The 20,279-nt window shown below is 40.1% G+C and overlaps 1 protein-coding gene across 9 annotated transcripts in view; it reads left to right on the top strand.

Annotated features, from left to right (window-relative positions):
* Nucleotides 1-20,279, top strand: part of RANBP17 (RAN binding protein 17) — a 335,940-nt gene that overhangs the window by 303,562 nt on the left and 12,099 nt on the right. For 6 of the 9 annotated variants that reach the window (XR_011505729.1, XM_044777678.2, XM_044777676.2 and 3 more), the window contains one exon: nt 2,542-2,708. The exons of 2 other annotated variants lie outside the window; for them this stretch is intronic. Coding sequence is in view for 5 of the 7 variants with exons in the window: in XM_044777678.2 (XP_044633613.1) it covers nt 2,542-2,708 (167 nt within the window). In the remaining 2 variants the exon portion in view is untranslated. Of the gene's footprint in view, nt 1-2,541; nt 2,709-12,896; nt 12,959-13,056; nt 13,258-20,279 lie in introns of all 9 variants that reach the window. One more of the 9 variants, XR_011505727.1, reaches the window with a different exon arrangement.

Raw genomic sequence — 20,279 nt, 5'->3', positions numbered from 1 at the left:
CACTTACTCTTATGATTGGGTCTTCAAAGGTAGAAATTTGAAGAAAAGAGAAAACCATGCTCAACAAGTCTGTGCCTGACTCTTAGGCCTAGATGTTTTCTAGTACTTTATACTACCTCTCAGCATTATAAAACCAAAGCTCCCTTTTCTGCAAAGTAACTCAGTTAGTGTGGAGAGAGAAACAGTTAATTAATTAATTAACCAATCAATTAATCAAACACCATAGCTTTAGGAGAAAAAAAAAAGGAGTTCTTTTCTTAAAAGCCTATAACTCCACAGCTTTCCAAAACTATTGTCCATGCCCATCTCTTGGGCCTTCATTCAGCCCCTTGTGATCCTGCATCCCCTACCATTATCCTCTGTTTTAAATGCATATGTCTAGGTGTATGTCAAAACTTGCCCCAAAACCTACCTCTTTCTGTTTACTATGTCATATCTCTCTAAAACAATGTATACAAAAGAGTTTTTAAACTGTAGTGTTATATCAATTCCAGGTATTATTACTAAACACAACTCAAGACCTTTAAAAAACATTTTCGGATTAGCCTTGCCTACCCATTCTTTAATTAATTCAGCTAATATTGCACCTCTGATCTATGACAGGCTCGCATGTGTCTCAGAACCTGAGAGATGAGTAAGAAACTATTGCCCTAGGGAGTTTAGAATCTGCTGTGTCCCTGCCCTAGTCTCCCAGTCTACTTCTCCTCTTCTGAATCTGCCGTGTTTGCCATTTTTTGAGTGCCCATTGTGTTTTAATTGTTTCTTTTGTTGATTCTGTTACTAATCATAAACTCTCCAGGACTGTGTCCATGTTACCATTAGCCAAGATATCTAGGCAGTGTCATGCTATGAATCAAAACCATGAACTTTGGATAAGCTAGTTATCTCTGAGTTTCATTTTTCTCATTTGAAAAGTGCCAATAACAACACCTACTATATACAAAGTGGTGGTTAGAAGTACATGAAATGATAATTTTAATGTACAAAGGAGATAGTCAATAAATGGTTGCTCCAGCATGTCACTTACTTGCTAAAAAAAAGAAACCTTCAATAACACCTGTGTTGCCTTTCAAATTAAATGTATCAGCCCACTATTGGATACTGTCAAGAAGGACCCCAACCTACTTTGTCAGCCTTCTCGCTTATGACTCCCCTACACATCCTTGCACTCAAACCAAAAGTCTTACTCCCTGAATACACCCTCTTCTTTTCACCATGAGGGCAAACTGTTAGTAACTACTATCTTTTGAGTGCCCATTGTGTTTTAAGAAGATGCTTGATGCTTACATATATTTTTGCTTAATACCTAATTTTGCTTAATACCTACTTAATTTTAGTGCTTAAGAGTACAGATCTAGAGTCCAACTCCTTCTTTATTTTTATACCATAGTTCCACTGTCATCTACCTGTGTGGCAGTAGGCAAGTCACTTAATCCCTCAGTGTCCTCGCCTGTGAATGGAGATAATAATATGTAACTGTTATAGGGCTGTTGTGAGGATTAAAAATAATAATCCAGGGGCCAGCCCTGTGACATAGTGGTTAAGTTTGGCGCACTCCACTTTGGTGGCCCAGGTTCGCAGGTTCAGATCCTGGGTACGGACCTACACCACTCATTAGCCATGTTGTGGCAGCAACCCACATACAAAATAGAGGAAGATTGGCATGCATGTTAGCTCAAGGCTAGTCTTCCTCAAGCGAAAAAGGAGGAAGATCAACAACAGATGTTAGCTCAGGGCTAGTCTTCCTCAGCAAAAAAAAGTAATCCATGTAACTAACACAGTAAGCTCTTCATAAATATCAGCTATTTTTATTATGAGAATTTCTAGTTATTTTCTTCTCATTTAACTCTGAAAGATATTTTAAAAATGATGAGAAAGCTCAAGTGGCTCTTTCAAATTAACAGCACAGTAAGTAATTGGAAAAGATGGGATTTGAAACCAGAGTTGTCTGGCTCCAAAATCCATACCTTTCCACTACACTATGTACGTTGTGCTAATCTCTCTACCTGAAGTGTCCTTCATTATGTGTAATTGGAATAACTTCCCAGCCCATCTCAGATGCTACTGCCTTCACCAAACTTTCCTTGATCCCTGTCCAAATGTGATGTCTTCCTCAAAGCCCTCACAGCATTTGCCGCTCGTTTGCACACAGCATTTTGCTATAGTGACTTATGTACTAAATCTTGAGCTCTTTGACTCCAGAGTGGGGGGATTCCCCTAAAGCAGAGAACCTTGCACCAGGTAGATATCTAATAAAGTCACTGGAATTGAACAGAGGGTCATTAAGTCACAAATGGAAAATTCCGTCCACTTCAATCCAGGAATCATTTACTTTCTGACATGTCTCTATGTCCGGTCCTGAAGTAGACACTGGGTTTAAAGGGATAAGCAAGGAAAAATCCCTGCCCTCACGGAATTTGCAGTTTGATAAAAGTGCTTTGAAGCCAGAAAAGTGATTTTTTTTAGTGGAGGCATTATAATTAATCAGACGAAACAAACAATTTAGTAATGCAAACGAATTCTCATTTATTATTTGTACAGATACAGTTGTCGCCTCCAGCTGCTGTGCCAGCTTAGACTACATCGTCACCTGCCTCCTCAAGTACATAGCAAAAGAGGGCAAGAAGCCACTTCGATGCAGAGAGGCTACCCAGGCCGGCCAGAGGCTATTACATTTTATGCAGCAAAATCCAGATGTCCTGCAGCAGGTAACTGGTGGTTGGTCACCTAGTTTAGAAAACAGGGTTTCCCAAAAGCCAGCCTGGTCCCTGAATATCTCTTAGAGCAACTGGTTTTGTCAAGACTCTCTACCGGTTATTCTCTAGGAGTATTTTCCCTGAAGGTAGGATAGTACACTGGCCTCAGGATTATCCACCATCAAGAAATCTCTAAGTGGGGCTGGCCCGGTGGCTGGGTGGTTAAGTTCGAATGCTCCACTTACACGGCCCAGGGTTTTGCCACCTCGCCTGGGCGCAGACCTAGCACTGCTCATCAGGCCATGCTGAGGCGGTGTCCTATGTAGCAGAATTAGAAGGACCCACAACTAGAATATACAACTATGTACTGGGGGGCTTCGGGGAGAAGAAGAAGAAAAAAAAAGTTTAAAAAAAAAAGAAAGAAAGAAATCTCTAAGTAGTTCATCTCAGCCCAGTGAAGGTAGAATTCACAAAGAGGGTAGCTCTTCAGGAGACCTGAGAGAAATAAAAGGTGAAGCTGGAACTAGAAACAGTCGACCTCTGATTTCTTTCCTGGAGCCTCTACTAATGTCGTCTTAAGTTTGCCTTGCGAGTACTCAGGTATGTTGGGAAGGCTGGGCTCCTACTCTATGCCAGGCAACTTGCCAGGAACTTTCCATTCATCATATCGTAGTTTGTATTTTTCCCATTTTAAGATGAGAAATCAGGTTCAGATAGGTCATATTCCCACAAGCATTTAAGTAATAAGTAATAAAGCCACAATTTCTTTATTTTCAAATGTGTTTTCTGACTGGCTAATATGAGTTAGGTCCAAGTTTAATATTGTTTTTAAAAAACTCACTTCTGCAAATCACAGTAACATGCATAAAAATATACATGCCAGGAATAGTTCAAAGAGAATAATACCATTTTTCTATGGATAACCATCACTATGATATTTTCCAATTCCACTAAATTTGGAAATGATATCTTGATACTGCTTCCAGTTGTTTTATTTTGCCAAATTATCTCCATAATAGTCTGTGGTTTGCAAATGTAAACACCTTAACATGGTCATTAGTCAGCGAATAAGTCGCCTGCAATCAGCAGAACATGTCACTGAGTAAAGAAATGATAAAAATAGAATGAGACAGCCATAGAAGAGCTTTTCTTCCTGGCTATCATTTTTTGCTAATATTTAAATGAAATGATGTAAACTTTATTTGTGGTGATGTTTCAGTTAACCAATTATTTTCCTGGAAGAAGGCTATAATTAAGATTTTGTGTAACTAGGCAAAAGGCTGTAGGCCTGTAATTATTTGCTATGACCCTGGAATTGTTATGATATGTTGGTGATATAGTAAAGAGAAGAGGAAGGTAATTCACGTTTATTGAGGACTGTCTATGTACAAGGTGCACGAGCCATTAAGAATCATAAGACATAATTCCTCTCCTTAAAAAATCTCCTGTCAAGTGGATAGAGAGACAAGTAACTAACCCAATTATATGATAATATGATTAATATAATGATAATATAATGTAATATAGTGATAATGTGATTAATATAATATGATTAATATATAATTAATATAATTAATAATATGATTAGTATAGTAATGACAGAGAGTGACTTACAGGAAGAGAGGACTTTCAGGGAAGTTTTCTCATTTAGACCCCCACAACAACCCTGAAGTGTGGATATCATCATCCCCATTTTTATAGATGAATAAATTAAGGCTCAGAGAGATGAACTGGAAAGTGGAATGTAAACCAAAGTCTATTTGGCCAAAAATCCCAAGTCCTTACCACTTCCACCATTGATTCTCAGGGGTCTGGTTGGTGGGGATAAGATCTCAGATTCACCTGGAATGCCTTTTCAAAATATACATTCTATGGGGCCAGCCCGGTGGCTGAGTGGTTAAGTTCACACGCTCTGCTTTGGCGGCTGAGGGTTTCACCTGGTCGGATCCTGGGCACAGACCTAGCACCGCTCATCAAGCCGTTTTGAGGTGGCATCCCACATGCCACAACTAGAAGGACCCACAACTGAAATATAACACTATGTACTGGGGGGCTTTTGGGAGAAGAAGAAAAGAAAAAACAAAACAGGCAGATTGGCAACCGATGTTAGCTCAGGGCCAATCTTTAAAAAAAACGAACAAAACAGGGGCTGGCCCCGTGGCTCAGTGGTTAAGTTTCTGCGCTCCGCTGCAGGCGGCCCAGTGTTTCGTTGGTTCGAATCCTGGGCGCGGACAAGGCACTGCTCATCAAACCACGCTGAGGCAGCGTCCCACATGCCACAACTAGAAGGACCCACAAAGAAGAATATACAACTATGTACTGGGGGGTTTTGGGGAGAAAAAGGAAAAAAATAAAATCTTTAAAAAAAAAAAAAAAAGCAAAAAAATATATATACGTTCTATCAAGATTTGAGTGCACCTCTCTTCCCCCTCCTCCACCCCCCAAGTACAGTAGCCCCTGCTACTATTGGGAGTGTGTCCTGGCCCTCAGGTGTTTTGTGAGGAGAAGGCTGAAAGCCACAGACCTAGAGCATGTAGCCAGTGGAGGAAATAAATACCCGTGGACTGGCCAGGAATCAGACCCAGCCCCCAGCACCACCATAGCCAGCAACAAAGTCCACCACCAAATCCCTCCTGCCGGCGCTCAGTCATGATCACAACGTTGTCCCAGAAACTTTGGCAGAAACTTTTAAGTTGGTAGAAAATTTTAGCAAAAATCAGTAGACTGTGGTCCTAGACAAATAGCATCAGACTGCAGAGCAAGTGTAATATGGTTGTACAGGAGACAATCAAGTTTGTCTTTACTCAGAATTACCGTGCGTTTGTTGGTTTAAGTAATTTCTGTGTATTAATAGTACTTGGTAATCTTTACTTTATAGCATATGACTAAGTAGTGATAGATCTTTATTAACGGTGGAATATATTCTATTTATTTGGAATGTAGGCTTTCAGATAGCATTTTAAATATTAATGACTGGTATCTGGTAGTCAGCATAAATATGATTTGCATTAGCACTAGGTTATATCATCTTGAGTGCTTCTGATGTCAACTATTGGGTATAGTAGTATCTGACATCATCTCCTTAGGTCACTGACAACTTTGACCTCTATTCTTATGCACAGTTTCTGTCGTCTCAAAAGCTCTTTTGAATTGATTTGAAATTTTGACTCTTCCCTTTATGAGGCAGTAAAATTGATAATTATTCAGATGGGAACTGAGCGCTGAGTGAAAAATCAATTCCACCCTCTCTCTGCTGCGTATAAAATTACTTCTGAGTCGGCTGGACTGAACGGATGGCCAGAGTAAAAGCAGCAGGCAGGAATAGTGGGAAGAATTAGCTGGACAGAGCTAATAGCCTGAAGGGATGGACTTGGGAAAGAGGGAGTGGGCCAGTTGGGGGTTATTATGAGCAAGGATAGGTCCCATTGATCATCTGTTTACATCAGCTTTCCCAGACCTTATAAATCAGCTCTGAAGAGCAGCAGAACCCAAGATTCGGCCTCTTACCAGAGGGACTTTGTATTAGATTATTCTCATTTTCACACTCAGATGAAAAGTGAGCCATTGATTATTCATTGGTTGCCCATTAAATGCTGGTTTTAGAGATGATTTGCCTATCACAGAAGGTAATGAACAAGGTTGCTGCTTCATAACTTGAGGTTTCAGTTTTCAAGGCATCTGTGTCGGTTAAGTAATGCCTAACCCTATTAAAAGGAATGGGTTACAAATTGCTTAACAGTGCTGAAAAACTAGACCCTAATGACTAATTGTGCTTGGAGTTTAGAGAGGGTTTGTCAGCTCTTTAAACTAAACTGATGCAATGATACTGCAATTATTTACTAGTTTGAACTGTTTCCCCCTCAACCTGGACCTATATTGCTGAAAGCATAATTGCATGAAGAGTGTTGTTGCAAAAGTTAGCTCCTCAAGCTTCCATAGCAAACGAAGCATGAACCCACATAGTTTTCCAACATCCGTATTGGCCTTTCTATTTGTATGTAGCAGCCAGGGAAAGACATTTTAAGTGCTTCTCACCTGGAAGGGTGTTTATTATGACCTGCTCTGTGGCTTTAGATCTTCAGTGTTTTTAAAAACATTCTCCAAATAAGCCATCTTCCATGTTTTTGGAAACAAATCCAACTTTGCAAGCATTAAATTTAGTCCATTTGAAGATCCATTATGATTAAGTGAATCCATTTCAAGTAAGAGTTATTGTCTAACCAGCATTGCTTTGACTTAACAATTGAGAAAAACCCAGTTTACATATATTAAGAAAAAAATTCCATATGTGTTTTTATGTCATTAGAAAGATAAACTAAAATTTCGAGAACAGGCCAATAGTAACAGTGATTAGGCACTGATCTGCTACAGTAATTTGGGAGGTAAAATTTCTATGTGAAATTTTTTCAGTTTTATCACTGGTCATGTTAAGTGTTTGCATCTATAACCCATAGATCAGCATTCATTTAGTTATATCACAGTGAAAGATTTGCCCAAATTAGGTAAATGAAGGAGTGTGTTTTATAGAAGGGCATTTCAGAGATGTGACTAATGCTTTTTCAGATTGTAAGTATAGGACACTGATGCTAAATGCTTCTCTAAATCAGAATTTGAAAAAACTAATTCCTCTGTAAAGAGTAGCACCTTCCACAGAAGTAGAACAAGAACTATGTGATTTCAAGTATTACTGATTAGATTATGCAATTGGCTTAAGATGGTATTTTTAGTAATTATATTCCCTAAAATCTAAATGCATTGAATGGAGGAATTAGAACATTTAGATTTGAATTTATCTTACCCTCATCTGTTTAACTGTTTGACTCAATTCAGCTGTACTAAAAACCCAAAAACTTTCTAATTATGATTTTCACATTCTCTTTTTGTGCTAACCAGACATTTAACTACAAATTGTGAAGAGCTGTCAGGAGCTGTAAGAATCATACTTCAGTAGGGACGTAAGCTGAAAGAACATTCACCCTTTTCCTCAATCAGTCAGTCAATCAATGAAAATTGCTTTTGTATAGTGCTCTTCATGACATGCATCCCAAAGTGAATTACGGCAAAAGAGAAATGATCTGCTCTTCTTTCATTTCTGTGTTTAGTTTGAAATGATATTGCTCAACATTTTGACATACTATACAAGACATCTTTCCTACTTAAGATTCCATTCTGTAATAGTAAGTAGGAGAAAGTGCAGTCGCATATTTAACTGATGTTAGGATTTTGGCCTATAGAACCTTAGCACGACTCTCACAGTGGGAAGCAAGCAGATGAAATATATTCATGTCTCTTGTCCTCTTAAATAATTATCTAGATTTTCTGATATTATTAAAGACATTTCTAGTGAACCCTAAATAGAAAGTATGCCTTCCACGTGACCCATTTGCTCAGTCTGGTTGATTTGAAACTTTATTATCAAAAATATGTCAGTAGATTGATATTATAAATACACCGAAAGAACATTCACAACTGGGTCAGTGGATAATATGGATTTAAAGGGTTTAAAGGAAGCCAAGGATAGGTCCTTAGACACCAGAAGTGGAAAATAGAAACTCGCATTTCATGACCAAATTGTTTTTTGCACATGCTCCTGCAATCTTGGTCTTCTTCACAGCAATCTAGGTGAGTAATTACATATTCATGTCTAGGAAAAAATAGTATTGGCAAAACGTAAGTGCTTACTATATGCAGACACTAGCTTAAGCTCTTTACGTATGCATTTAATCATCACAGTTTCTCTGTGAAGCTATAGTATTACAGTCGCCATTTTACAGATATAGAAACTGAGGCACAAAAATATTTAAGTAACTTTCCCAAGGTTGCATAGTCAATAATTGGAAAAAGTAAAATTTTACCCTAGGTCTGTTTACATGCTTAACCACAGAGCAACAGTTTGTTGGTGCCTGCTAATCTGAAGTAGTATGTATGTTTTGAGCATTACAACCAAGTAAGTTGAGCTTCCAGTAAGTCCCACTGGGGCCATCTTTAAGGTAGAATTGTTTAGAGCAGTCATCCTATACCCCAACTTTGTGCTGCAGCCCAGAGGAAACAGATGGGCAGTGACCCAAAGAGGCAATGGGCAAGGGAGAGGGAGGTTGCTTTGCCAGCTGGTACAGAAAAGCCCTGTGGCTCCCGCCATCACTGAGGCAGAGCTAACAGAGCTTCCTCTCTCTTATTCTACACCCATACCAAATCGTTAATTCTATAGCCAGACATTGAGGCTATAAAATTTAGTACGACATATATCCTTAAGAAGGTCAGAGTCTGATAGTATAACTGGCTCATGATGCTCCTTTGTGACTTTTCTTTAATGCCTTTGAGGTAGCTCTTGAGATGTACTCTAACTTCATTTTTCTGGAGAGAATCAATGTGGCAGGTGTGAAATGAAGTTGGGGAAGCAACAAGTGCTTTGCATCTGTCCCCCATGCCCAGCATATCTCCAGGCTTCCTCCTACCTCCCACCACTGATTCATCAGTATAGTATGCCATTTTTCATCTCTTTCTTGTTGTAAACAGTTTATCTTTTCTAAAAGAAGTTTCTACTCCTGAGTACCATTAGCTCTGAAGATCATTCTGAAGGGCCTCTCACATTGGCAAGTCTGAGACTGACACCTGAGTTTCTTTGAGTGTGCCTCTCCCTCTCTTTTCCATTCTACAAGGGATCACAAACTAATATTCCTATAAAGCCAAGCAGAAAACTTAAATGAAGTAGACTAGAAAGAAACCTAAGTTGAGTACACACCCCTGTCTAAAGGGGACAACCTCCCCACAGCTCCAGATAACTGTTGCCCTGTAAGACGGTAAGACCCAGTGCTGCCAGATACATTGAGATAGCCCCCCAAAGAGAAGTCAGAAATCCAGATTTTTAAATGTTGGCCACTGATTGGAAATTAAAAACAAAACCAAAGAAATAAAAACATTCTGCAGGCCAGCACTGTATGTCTGGTTACCAGTTCTCCACTCTGTATTATGTACTCTTAGAGAAGTTCAGAACTAAGATCTCCCGATGCATCATCCCTTATATTTCTCACAGTCATTCCATGTGGCGCTGCTAGGGATATTTTTCTTTCTTTCTGATGTTGGTAATTTTTGAAGCACACTTTTTTGATTAGTTGTTTAAAAAGGATGCCATTATTTTGCTTTTCCATGTAACTCTGTACTTAGGTCTCTACTGAATTGGCATTTTATCGCATTTCGGTTGTATCTTTGCATACAGAAGGGATGCAGTAAACAGGCAATGAAACTCAGTTAACACCTCATAAACGTTTTTTATTTTCAAAATAACCAGATTTGTTTGAGGCAAAAATAAAGTTCAGTTCAGTCACATGCATGTGCACACGTACAATCTAATTACTAAGGATCAAATCAGAATATCTAAGAGGACTAAGGCTGGACAAAAGTATCTAGGTAACAGCCAGGTGGTAAAAGTCCATAAGGGAGTAAAACTCTTAAGAATGATGACTTTGTGAAAGATCAGTTTAGAAAGTTAATCATTTTAAAAATAGAAAAACGCTGATTTTTTTTGTTTAAGTGGCATTGTATCTGTGATATTATAAAATTATTTGTCTATCCATCTTTAGAATGATGCTTATAGTCCAAATCCTTTGTTATATACCATATCTTTGCCATTTTGATTTCATTTTTGTTATACAAATATTTGTTGAATGACTATTTCAACTGTAACCCAAAAAATGGTATTTTAAAACAGAAAAACCAGTTAAAATAGAAACCTATCCTTGATTTATAAATCATCAAATTAGTGTTATAACCATGACACCTATCTTTACACAGTACCTTTTTTGCCCCAAAGATCCATCTCTATCTTGATACTTGTCCCAGCACCTAGCAGAGCCTGACACCTTGTGATGGTCAATGAATGTCTGCAAGACAAACCAAAAACAATTAATTCTCAGAAGCACAATCTGCAGGCAGTGACTTTAGGTATCAAATCTAGCATGGTCTTAGATTACTACATACTAGACTAAAAGGTAATGCTAAGGTAAGATTTTATCACTATATGCTATATAATAGCCTGCTGAAGTTCCACAAAAAATTTCATTCTAAACATGGATGAAGAAAGAAATAAGTACTTCAAATGTTGTTCCAAATGATTAACGGAACAGAGAGAGTCTCTTTTTTTCACTAGAACATGTGTTTTTCTACCTCTAAGCACAGTTTAAAGATGTAATCCATTGATAGCGTAACTTGCCTTATTAATTGAAAGGGATGGAATTCACCAGATGTAGCCCAAACCAGCAGAGAGTTGGGTGACTAAGCAACAGCTCAGACACCATATTGAGTGAGCCAGAATTCAGTCTCCAAGTCATTTATTTCAACCAGTGACAATACATTTAAACTCCTGTGCCTCAGCAGTGATTGATGGTTTAATATCATATATAATTTTTTTAATGAAGGAAAAGCATTTAAATATGTTACCATTTGCAGTGGTATTCTCTTATGTACATAACTGCATTTAATCATTATGGGGATTGTTTTTATACTTGTGTAATTTGTATCCAAGAAATAACTGTCAAAGCCATCTCATGCTGTTGCTGGAAATGGTACAGTGTGCTTCATACTTGAATATATTCATTCTTCCCTGCACATAATTAAGAGTGTTGGAGCTTTCACTGCCACCACATAGGAATTCCATGTTTACATTTCTGAGAATGAAAAATTAGCCACAGTGTTCTTTTTCAGCCCCATTTTCTGGTGCTATGATATTTAAGTACCTTACTTCTGTACCAGTGTATGATTTGAAGAGTTTGATTTTAGGACTTTTAATATTAAAATACATAATAAAATTTTATTATCTAATTACAAGAGCCTCTTATTAAAGTTGCTAAATCAGGCCTAGATTAGCATCATAATGGCACAGTTTGACATGGAATACTCAAAAGTCAAGTTCGAAGGAAGGGACAGGTTTTTTTGTTGTTTTGGGGGGTTTTCTCCTATGCCCACCCATCGCACAAAATAACAAGGATGAAATGCACGTATGGAAACAAACAAGGAGCAATTTGGGAGGCTGGAGAAGGAGTGGAGGTGTCAGCCTGGGATGGTACCCTTAGGCAAGGCAGCTGGTATATGTAGCCTTTTGTTTATCTGCTACTGGTTTATGTAGCCTTTAGGCCGGCACCAGAAACAATCACTCCTGCAGGGTCAGCTGCTGGTCAGAAGCAAAGTAAGAAAAGACTTTGCGTTCAAATGCACAGCCATAATTTCTGTACAGCTGGCACCTGCTACTGGTGCACAGCATGAAGGTGAAAGGTCAAAGAGGCAGTTGTTCAAAACTCAAGAATGGCTTAAAGGGACTTGTAGATTAATCTGCTTTATTAACTTCTGTATATTAGATAACTATTGCTGTGAATGACAGTACATCTTTTTGAATAAGTCGCATCTCTTTCTCTTTTAAATTAGCTTTTGAGTAATGAATATTAAATAGAAAGCATTTCAGGGGTAATTAAATGAAAACAGAATGATGTCATTTTACAATTATATTTGTATGTTTATAGAATAGGGGAATTATAATGTTTTCCAAGGAGCTAAAAAAAGAGCCAGCTCTTCATAAAGAAGAATTTCAAATAAATAAGTCACATGGCCTTTGTGTTTAAACTAAAAAATATGATGTAGTTTGTGACTTAACGTAAAGTCACTGGGTGCCAGTGGCTTGATTTGACATTCCCAGGGGCTCCTAGTGTTTTCTCTGTGAATTAAGGGGACTGCAGTCTGTCATCATTCTTTATCTACAGTTTAGCACAGTCAGTTTTGCTATTAGTCTACAGCAAATGTTCTCAGAATAGCAAAGGAGTTGTAAAAAATGAACAATGCCCATACCTTTTCCTTCACATTCATGTAAAGCAGACAGAGAATGTTTCATAAGGAGAAAGTGCTGTTTACACAGGTTTAGCCCAATGACAATTAGGCATGCTTTATAACAATCTCTGACTCAGTGTGGCAAATGGCAAGCAAGATGGTTTTTAGCCTCTTCTTTAATAGTGATTGGCATAATTGGCTATCATTGTAAAGTAAGGATAAAAAGAATTCACTAAATGTATCCTTTTTTAAAGCCTCTGCAAGGAAAATTTCTAATCCATGGATTCAGTACTGACACCAAGTCTGGCAAAGTGTTTTAACAGTCTATGTTCTAAAGGGACAGTTTTGTCTGCTGACTCTCAGTGGTTTTTGTTTTTGTTTTTTCAGTAATTCTCAGAAAAAGAAAGCCCTGCAGATGACATCTGCCTTTTTATGCTAACACAGCACAGGTAGCAGCATTTATCCATATTTCACAAACGGAAATTATTTGGGATTTCCTTTGCACTCCCAAGTTTTAACACAAGTGCGGTCTTTCTACTCTGAGCAGCGTTTCTGTGACATGTGAAGATGACACCTGAGATCATCTTCCTGTGTCGCATCCAAGCCAGCCGAGGGCTCACCAGAAGGATCCTAAATTTGTGTGGATATCACAAAGAGGCTGACTACTTTGAGCAGAAAAGATTGGCTTAGGAACGTTCCCTTACCTACCATTGCAAAATGGAAGAAGCTTCATGCCTCCTGTTCGAAGGTCTACACTCTTCGTCCGTCCTGTAACAGAAAGCTGATTTCCTGCAGGGGCGCTAGGAATTAGGGGGTCACTATGGAAGGACAACCTCAGACTCAAACAGAGGAGTATGGTGGTGAATGATTATGATGAAAAAGTAGTAGAAATAATTATCATTTGCTAGGCTTGTGAGCTAGTGCTTTATATGTGTGTGTGTGTGTGTGTGTATATATGTATGTATATGGTATATTTCTATTTGTCTCACTACTCTGTGAGGCAGATTTTTTTTTTTTTTTGAGGAAGATTAGCCCTGAGCTAACTGCTACCAATCCTCCTCTCTTTTGCTGAGGAAGACTGGCCCTGAGCTAGCATCTGTGCCCATTTTCCTCTACTTTATATGTGGGACGCCTGCCACAGCATGACTTGCCAAGAGATGCCATGTCCGCACCCGGGATCCAAACCGGCAAACCTAACTCTATTTTATAATCAAAATACTGTAACTGTGGCTCTAAGAAGTTAGCTAGCTCACCCAATATCATATAGCTAATAAGTAGCAGAATCTGTGCTCTTTTTTTTTTTTTTGAAGATTGGCACCTGAGCTAACAACTGTTGCCAATCTTTTTTTTTTTGTCTGCTTTATCTCCCCAAATCCCTCTCCCGCCCCCATACATAGTTGTATATCTTAGTTGCAGGTCCTTCTAGTTGTGGTATGTGGAACGCCGCCTCAACGTGGCCTGACAAGCGGTGCCATGTCCATGCCCAGGATCCGAACTGGCGAAACCCTGGGCCGCCAAAGCCAAGCACGCGAACTTCGCCACTCGGCCGGCCCCAGAACCTGTGCTCTTAACTACTATACAGTACTACTTTTAAATGGCCTAGAAACAGGATTAGTAGGGATGGAGGGTAAGACAAGAGGAGGCACACAACATTTCATTCATTCATAAATCCTTGAGCTGAAGATCCCTTTCTTTGAGAACTGATTGGACAAGAGGTAAACACCTGACCCCGGTGGGCTGAGTTAGTCTTCTTCCCTGGATTTAGAAACATATTTAAAAGATATTGGTCAGTCTCTAGTCTTCACATGAATTGAAGATTTGAAAAGTCAAGAACCATGGGGCAGCCATTCCCTGCCATATACTGAGAAGTAGCCAGTCCACAGCGAGACGAAAAAGGAGACGTGCTGAAAGGCCCTCAGTGAGAGACCAGGCAGCCCCAGAGACAAAGTGACTGAGAAAGATCCTGCCGGCATTCTTGTGCCTAGTGCCAAGCCCTTTAGAGGCTGACTGCACTGCCTAGTCCAGGGGTCCTCAAGTCACCCCTTTTAGGCCTAAGTTTAGTTTTGTCTGCAGTGGTTGCTGCCCTCATAGCCAAAAGATTCCTGACTCAGGGAAGTCGTGAGGACAAAATGAACCAATGAGTGTAGACTCGCCCAACACAGAGAAGGTATTCAATAGATATGTAAAATTAGCCGTCACCTTGAAAACCAGTGTGCAGGTCCCAGTCGCTTTTTTATGTCCCCACCCCTGTCCATATCCCTGCTGTTCATATGTATAAATGTGACAAGCATCCTTTCCAGGAAATCCCCAGCCCAGGACTTCATTTCACAGGATGATTTGGTTTCAAAGGCCATGACTTCAGCCAGATTACTTGGGGCTTCCTCCTCCCAGCCATGTGTTCTGCCTTTCTTAGAGTTCTTTCTGTGACAGGCATTCTCAGGGTCACAAACACTTACCGCACAGGGAGGAGGCATCATGTGGTGTGGATTTGATTCTTGGCCCCAAACTGACTTTTTCTCACTCTTCCTGCATACTCCAGGCATTGTCTTGCAATGGCAGGAGTGAAAATGAGCTTTGTAACTCTTTCCATTTATATAATGTCTTCATACCTAACGTCTCTTCGGAATCTCACAACAACCCTAATGAGTAGATAGCACCAACATGGATACTTTTTAACCTGGGAGTATAGGTACATCAACAAATTTAATCCCACAGTACCTGTATGGGAGAAGTGTGCAGAGGTTCAGAGAGACAAAATAACTCGGCCAAAGTCACACAGCCAGTAAACAACAGTGCCTAGAATATAACTAAGGCTTTCTTATCTGTAGATCTCACACAGTTTTCACCATACCAGCCCTTCCAGGGCCTTAACGTACTCTTCCTTCCTTCCTGGCATTTCTTCTTATCTGTTCATCCCTGTCCAAGGGAGACAGCAAGATAAATGACAGGGTTTCTCCTGCCTTCATTTCTATGAGTGGCATTGTGAATGGTATGAGAAGTTCTTTGAGTTTCTTGAAAGAAGGGCACAGTATAAAGTGAGAATTGGATTAGTGATGGCATGATTTATTCTTTTTACAGTTATTACTGGTTTTTCACGTACTTGAAAGGTAAATTATGTGAAATTTTCCCAAAATATATTAGTGTACTAGAGATGTGAATTCATCCTTCATATTCATTTTTATCTTAACTCTTGGAAAGTTTTACCAGCAGTAGCCCCTGATGCAGCTTTGAGCTTATATAGTATGTTAAGGAAGACTTATTTGATTGCTGTCTGATCACTACTTGAAGAACAAGGTAATGGTTCCCTAATCCTATGAACTTTCATGAGTTGATGCTGCTTTATATGCTTTGCAACCCAGAAGAACTCTTGCATGTTACTTCTGTATCCCTTGTCATGCTTAGGAAAATACAGACTTTAAGTACTTTCAGACTGATGAAACTCCATCCTCCTTTCAAAGGTGTTTAATTACAGATTCTCTGTATTTGTTGAGGATTTTCTACTTTACAACAATCAGAACAGACAGATTTTGCAGTCAGTGTACCTGGCTTTGAATACCACTTATGCTACTTCCTAACCATGTCCTTGGAATAGTTATTTCACCTCTTTGAAGATAACAGCACCTCAACCAGGGGAATTCTCTATCTTCCTTTAACTGACCCCCAGGATCAGGCAGCTGAACTACTCCCTCCTGTATCTCATGCCCAGACTCTCCAAGACTTTAGCCGAGACTCACGGTCTTAAGAGATCTCCCATTCCATCATTCCCTCAGCCTACCCCATAACTTCGAACATTGGTACCATGGAAAAGAAAAATATTCAAATGCACACTTATTGAAGTCTTATGAACAAAGAACATGAAATAAACTGTCAAGAAGGACAGCGAAGGAAAGTATAAGGCCTGAAGAGAAATCTCTTAGGCCTCGAAGAAACCCACCAGGAAAAAAATCCTAAGCAAAGCTCTGTGTTAATGCCTATACTTAACCTAGCATCTCCTTTTAGATGGGGCAAAGAAGTTCCACTCGGGGAACTAAAAGCATCAATTAGAGTTAAGTGCATTTAGGGATGATTTCTCTTAGACCCTTAAGGTTGGAAGGAAACAATTTGATGGGTGGGCAATAAGAGATTAATAAATACTTAGGCTACATGAGCTCCTTAGGGCCATAGGGACCACATTTTATTCAATTCCGTACCACCTTGCCTGACACATAGTAGGAGCTCAGTAATTCTTTGAGCGATGAATAAGTGTGAGAAATGAAGAGGGAGGGAAAAAGAAGGAAGAAGTCCCTAGCGCAGTAGCCAACACTTAGTAGTACTCAGTATGTGTGTGTGTACTTAGCACATAATAAGAGCTAATAATAGAATATTCTTGACTTGAAACATGTGCAGGTGAAAGAAACCTAGTAGATAACAAGAGGAATTGACAGCCCCTCCAGAGACCTGACCTGTTTTGGAGTCTGCACTTTAAGGGAGAAGTTCCACCCTAGACAAATGATGTACTCTTACCCTACAGAGGGAGCAAGCCCTCCCTCCCCAACCCCATCTTTATACCAGCCCCCTGCATTACAGAGAAGCTGGAAACAAATTGACAGAAACCTGGAGGAAAGTAACTCAAGTGATTTAGGAGAATGGAAGGGCTGGCTCATGGGGCCAGATTAAAGAAGCTAAATATGTATAGCCTGCCTAAGTGACAACTAAATGGGGCATTTGATAAGTCTATAAATACTTGGAAGATGTAAATGCCAAGGAGGAAAGAGAATTACTTAGCATGGCACAATGGAGTATTGTCATAATGGGATAATATTAAGAAAGGGAAAATGAAGGTTGAACATCAATAAAAAGCTTCCTGACAAAGAGAACCATTCCTGACAGGGGAAAGTTTTAAGTTATGTGCTGTGGGCCAAGGCAAGTAATGGCAGTGCCATTGCTCAGGGTACTGGCAACAGAGCCAGCAAGGCAGAAGCCGAGATATATCCTGACTGAGGCACAGGAGCCAAGCAGGTAACCTTCTGGATCTGGGGCCTCCCAATCCTTGAACAGGAAAAAAGCTGCATCTTCTTGGGAGAAGACAGACGGCCCAGGCCTCCTAAAGGCTCAGGCCCTCTGGAGAATGATTATCCCAGGAGTTCACCCTTCCACATCACTGCCAGAAAGATTCATTCAACTTGAATGGTACCCCACTTCCTGCAGGGTAAAGTTCATGTTCTCCAGCACACATTACTAGGCCCTTCACAAGATCTGGCCCTTGTCTACCTAATCAGCCTCATCTGCCACAACCACTCCCCATGTACCCTCTCCAGCCCCCGGAACTGCTAGTCATTTCCAAGCACTTCCCCAAACCTTTGCACCTGCTTGCCCTTCTTCCCACCTGACTACCTGTCAGACTTTGCTTACTCTCTACAACAGATCAAATCTTGCCTGTGAAGCTTTCCCTGCCTGCCTCCCAGCCCTAGGCAGAGCTGTCAGCCTCCTCTGGTCTCCCAAAGCTTCCTGTACAGGCTTCTATTGGTGGCACTTGCTGCACTGTGTTGTCATTCTTCATATACTGATCTCCTCCCCTACTGGACTGTGAGCTCTTTGAGGGCTAGGACTGTGCCCTTGTTGTCTGTATATCCCCAGGGTCTGACACAGAGCCTGGCACAAAATTGGTGGTTAATAAATGTCAGAACAAATCAAGGAATTAGGTTCTATTCCCAGCACTTGTACTTGCTGTCATTCCTTAGGATTCCTGTGTAATTATGAGGGCAGAAGAGTGTCCAAATCTCAGTGACATCTTTGAATCATCTCCCCGGCCTCTTGGCCGGCACTCTCTAAGCCGTTTGGACAACTATAAATAAAAACCCTCAAAACTGAAAGGCAGCACGCTGTCCTCTGTGGTTTAAACGTAAACTCTAGACTCATCTTTAATGTAAAAGGCTTCTAAGGGCCCTGTGAATTTTCCACGAAAATACTGTTCTCTCCCCACACATAATCATTTTGGACATGATAAATAAAATAATCCTCCACTGTTGGTTATGAAGATTTTTAGGAACATCTAACCAAACCCCTTCAGGAAATCGGGGAGAATGTAGTGACAGATGAAAGACAGTGAAACTTTGAACCTTCTACTGTAGGGATAATATAGTTATTATGAAATTCAATATTCCTTGCACTCTGCGTTGACGACTGCGTGAGATGCTCTCGTGCCATTCTGCCTCGTGTTCTTCGGTTGTGAAATGCGGTATTCATTGGGAAAGGTTGTGGTGACTGTTCAGTAAAGTAGCATGCTGTTTCCCACTCCCTGCCCTGATTTTGAACGGCCTCAGTGAGAGTTTACTTTATCACTGAGTATTTAATATCCACGTGCTTGTAATCACCTCTGTCATACATATATATGTACCCTGCTTGGGATTCGTTTCACTGCTCCTTATCCCACGAGTTCGTTGTTGAACAGCTGATCTGCTAGACAGCAGCCACCTCTCCACTACATGTAGCACTGCTGGGCAGCCTACCATCCAACCCCTTCCTTCCATTGGCAGTCTCAATTTGAGGCTATGTTCTTAAAGCTCTGAATTTATGTGCAGCTTCAGTGTCAGGTTATATTTCTTGGAAAGATTTCATTGACTAGGAAGAAAATGGGGTATGCAGTCAAGGATTCTGACCATTGCTCTCTGTCTCTGCTACCACAGCCTTGCCATGGCCCTCATCATTTCTCCCCTGGACTTTTGCAGTAGAATCTAAATGTGTTGCCTTGCCTCCAGTACCTACCCATCATTGCCATTCTCCAGTCCCCCATCAGTTATTGTTCTGAATCACAGACCTCATCATTATTTAAAAATCCTTTGAAGGCCACCCTTTATGTTCTGGCCCAAACTCATTTCTGCATTCAGCATGACATGAAAGACCTTTTATAACCTGGACTCAGCCCAGTCTTCTCCTCACCCTCAGCTCTACTCCTTTCCACTCAGAAGAAGGTCTCTCTCAAAAGCCTCTTGTACAGGGTCTCACTCTTCCTCAGACATGCCAAGCCCTGTCGCCTGTGCCTTTTCTCATTTCATTTCCTCTTCCTAATATGTCCTGCTTCCCCAGGATGCTATATGCATCTTTTAAGATTCACATTAAATATCACCTATCCTGTGAAGATAGGCTGGTCTTTTTAGACAGAATCATGACACATGTGCCTTTGTTAGTCTCTCTTGAGCTTATATACGTTTGCTAATTTGGGGACCCCCAGAGCCTAGTATAGGCCATTCGAGGTTCTAGAAGCTGACCGTGTGCAGTCATTTGGGCAGTACCGTAAACTAGAAATAGCAGTGTTACGTGAACACAAATTAGAGGAAAATGCCTTTGGAGTTGAAACCTATTCCTCTACATACAGATTTTCCCAACATTCCTACCCAGAGGAAATTTAGGTGATATTTTTGACAAGTGATGCTTAATTTTTCCATCAAATTGAAAAGTGGTGTGTTTGATGTTGGCAAGAGAAGAGTGAGGAAAAGTTTCCCAAATACTGCTGAGTAGCAAACCCTGCGGCCTTCTAGTGCCCCAGGTTTTCTGGTTTTATTTTAATGCAGCAAGCTGCTTTATGAGATCTGCAGCCACTTGAAATATGATTTACTACTCGTAAAAAGTTTCAAATGGATAATGAAGATTCAAGAATAAGACACACAGTGTAGTGTAGTCAATTTTGTTGCTGTTGCTCTCCAGTACATCTCTGCCATTGAAATGAATTATTTATTATAATTTATTTCAACCATGGAAAATAAAACTGTTTTCATTGTGATGTGCACTGTA

The sequence above is a fragment of the Equus asinus genome, chromosome 9, assembly GCF_041296235.1.
Source record: "Equus asinus isolate D_3611 breed Donkey chromosome 9, EquAss-T2T_v2, whole genome shotgun sequence".
Classification (NCBI taxonomy): domain Eukaryota; kingdom Metazoa; phylum Chordata; class Mammalia; order Perissodactyla; family Equidae; genus Equus; species Equus asinus.
Note: the sequence above shows the minus strand (reverse complement) of the source record. Positions and strands in the feature narration are given on the sequence as shown.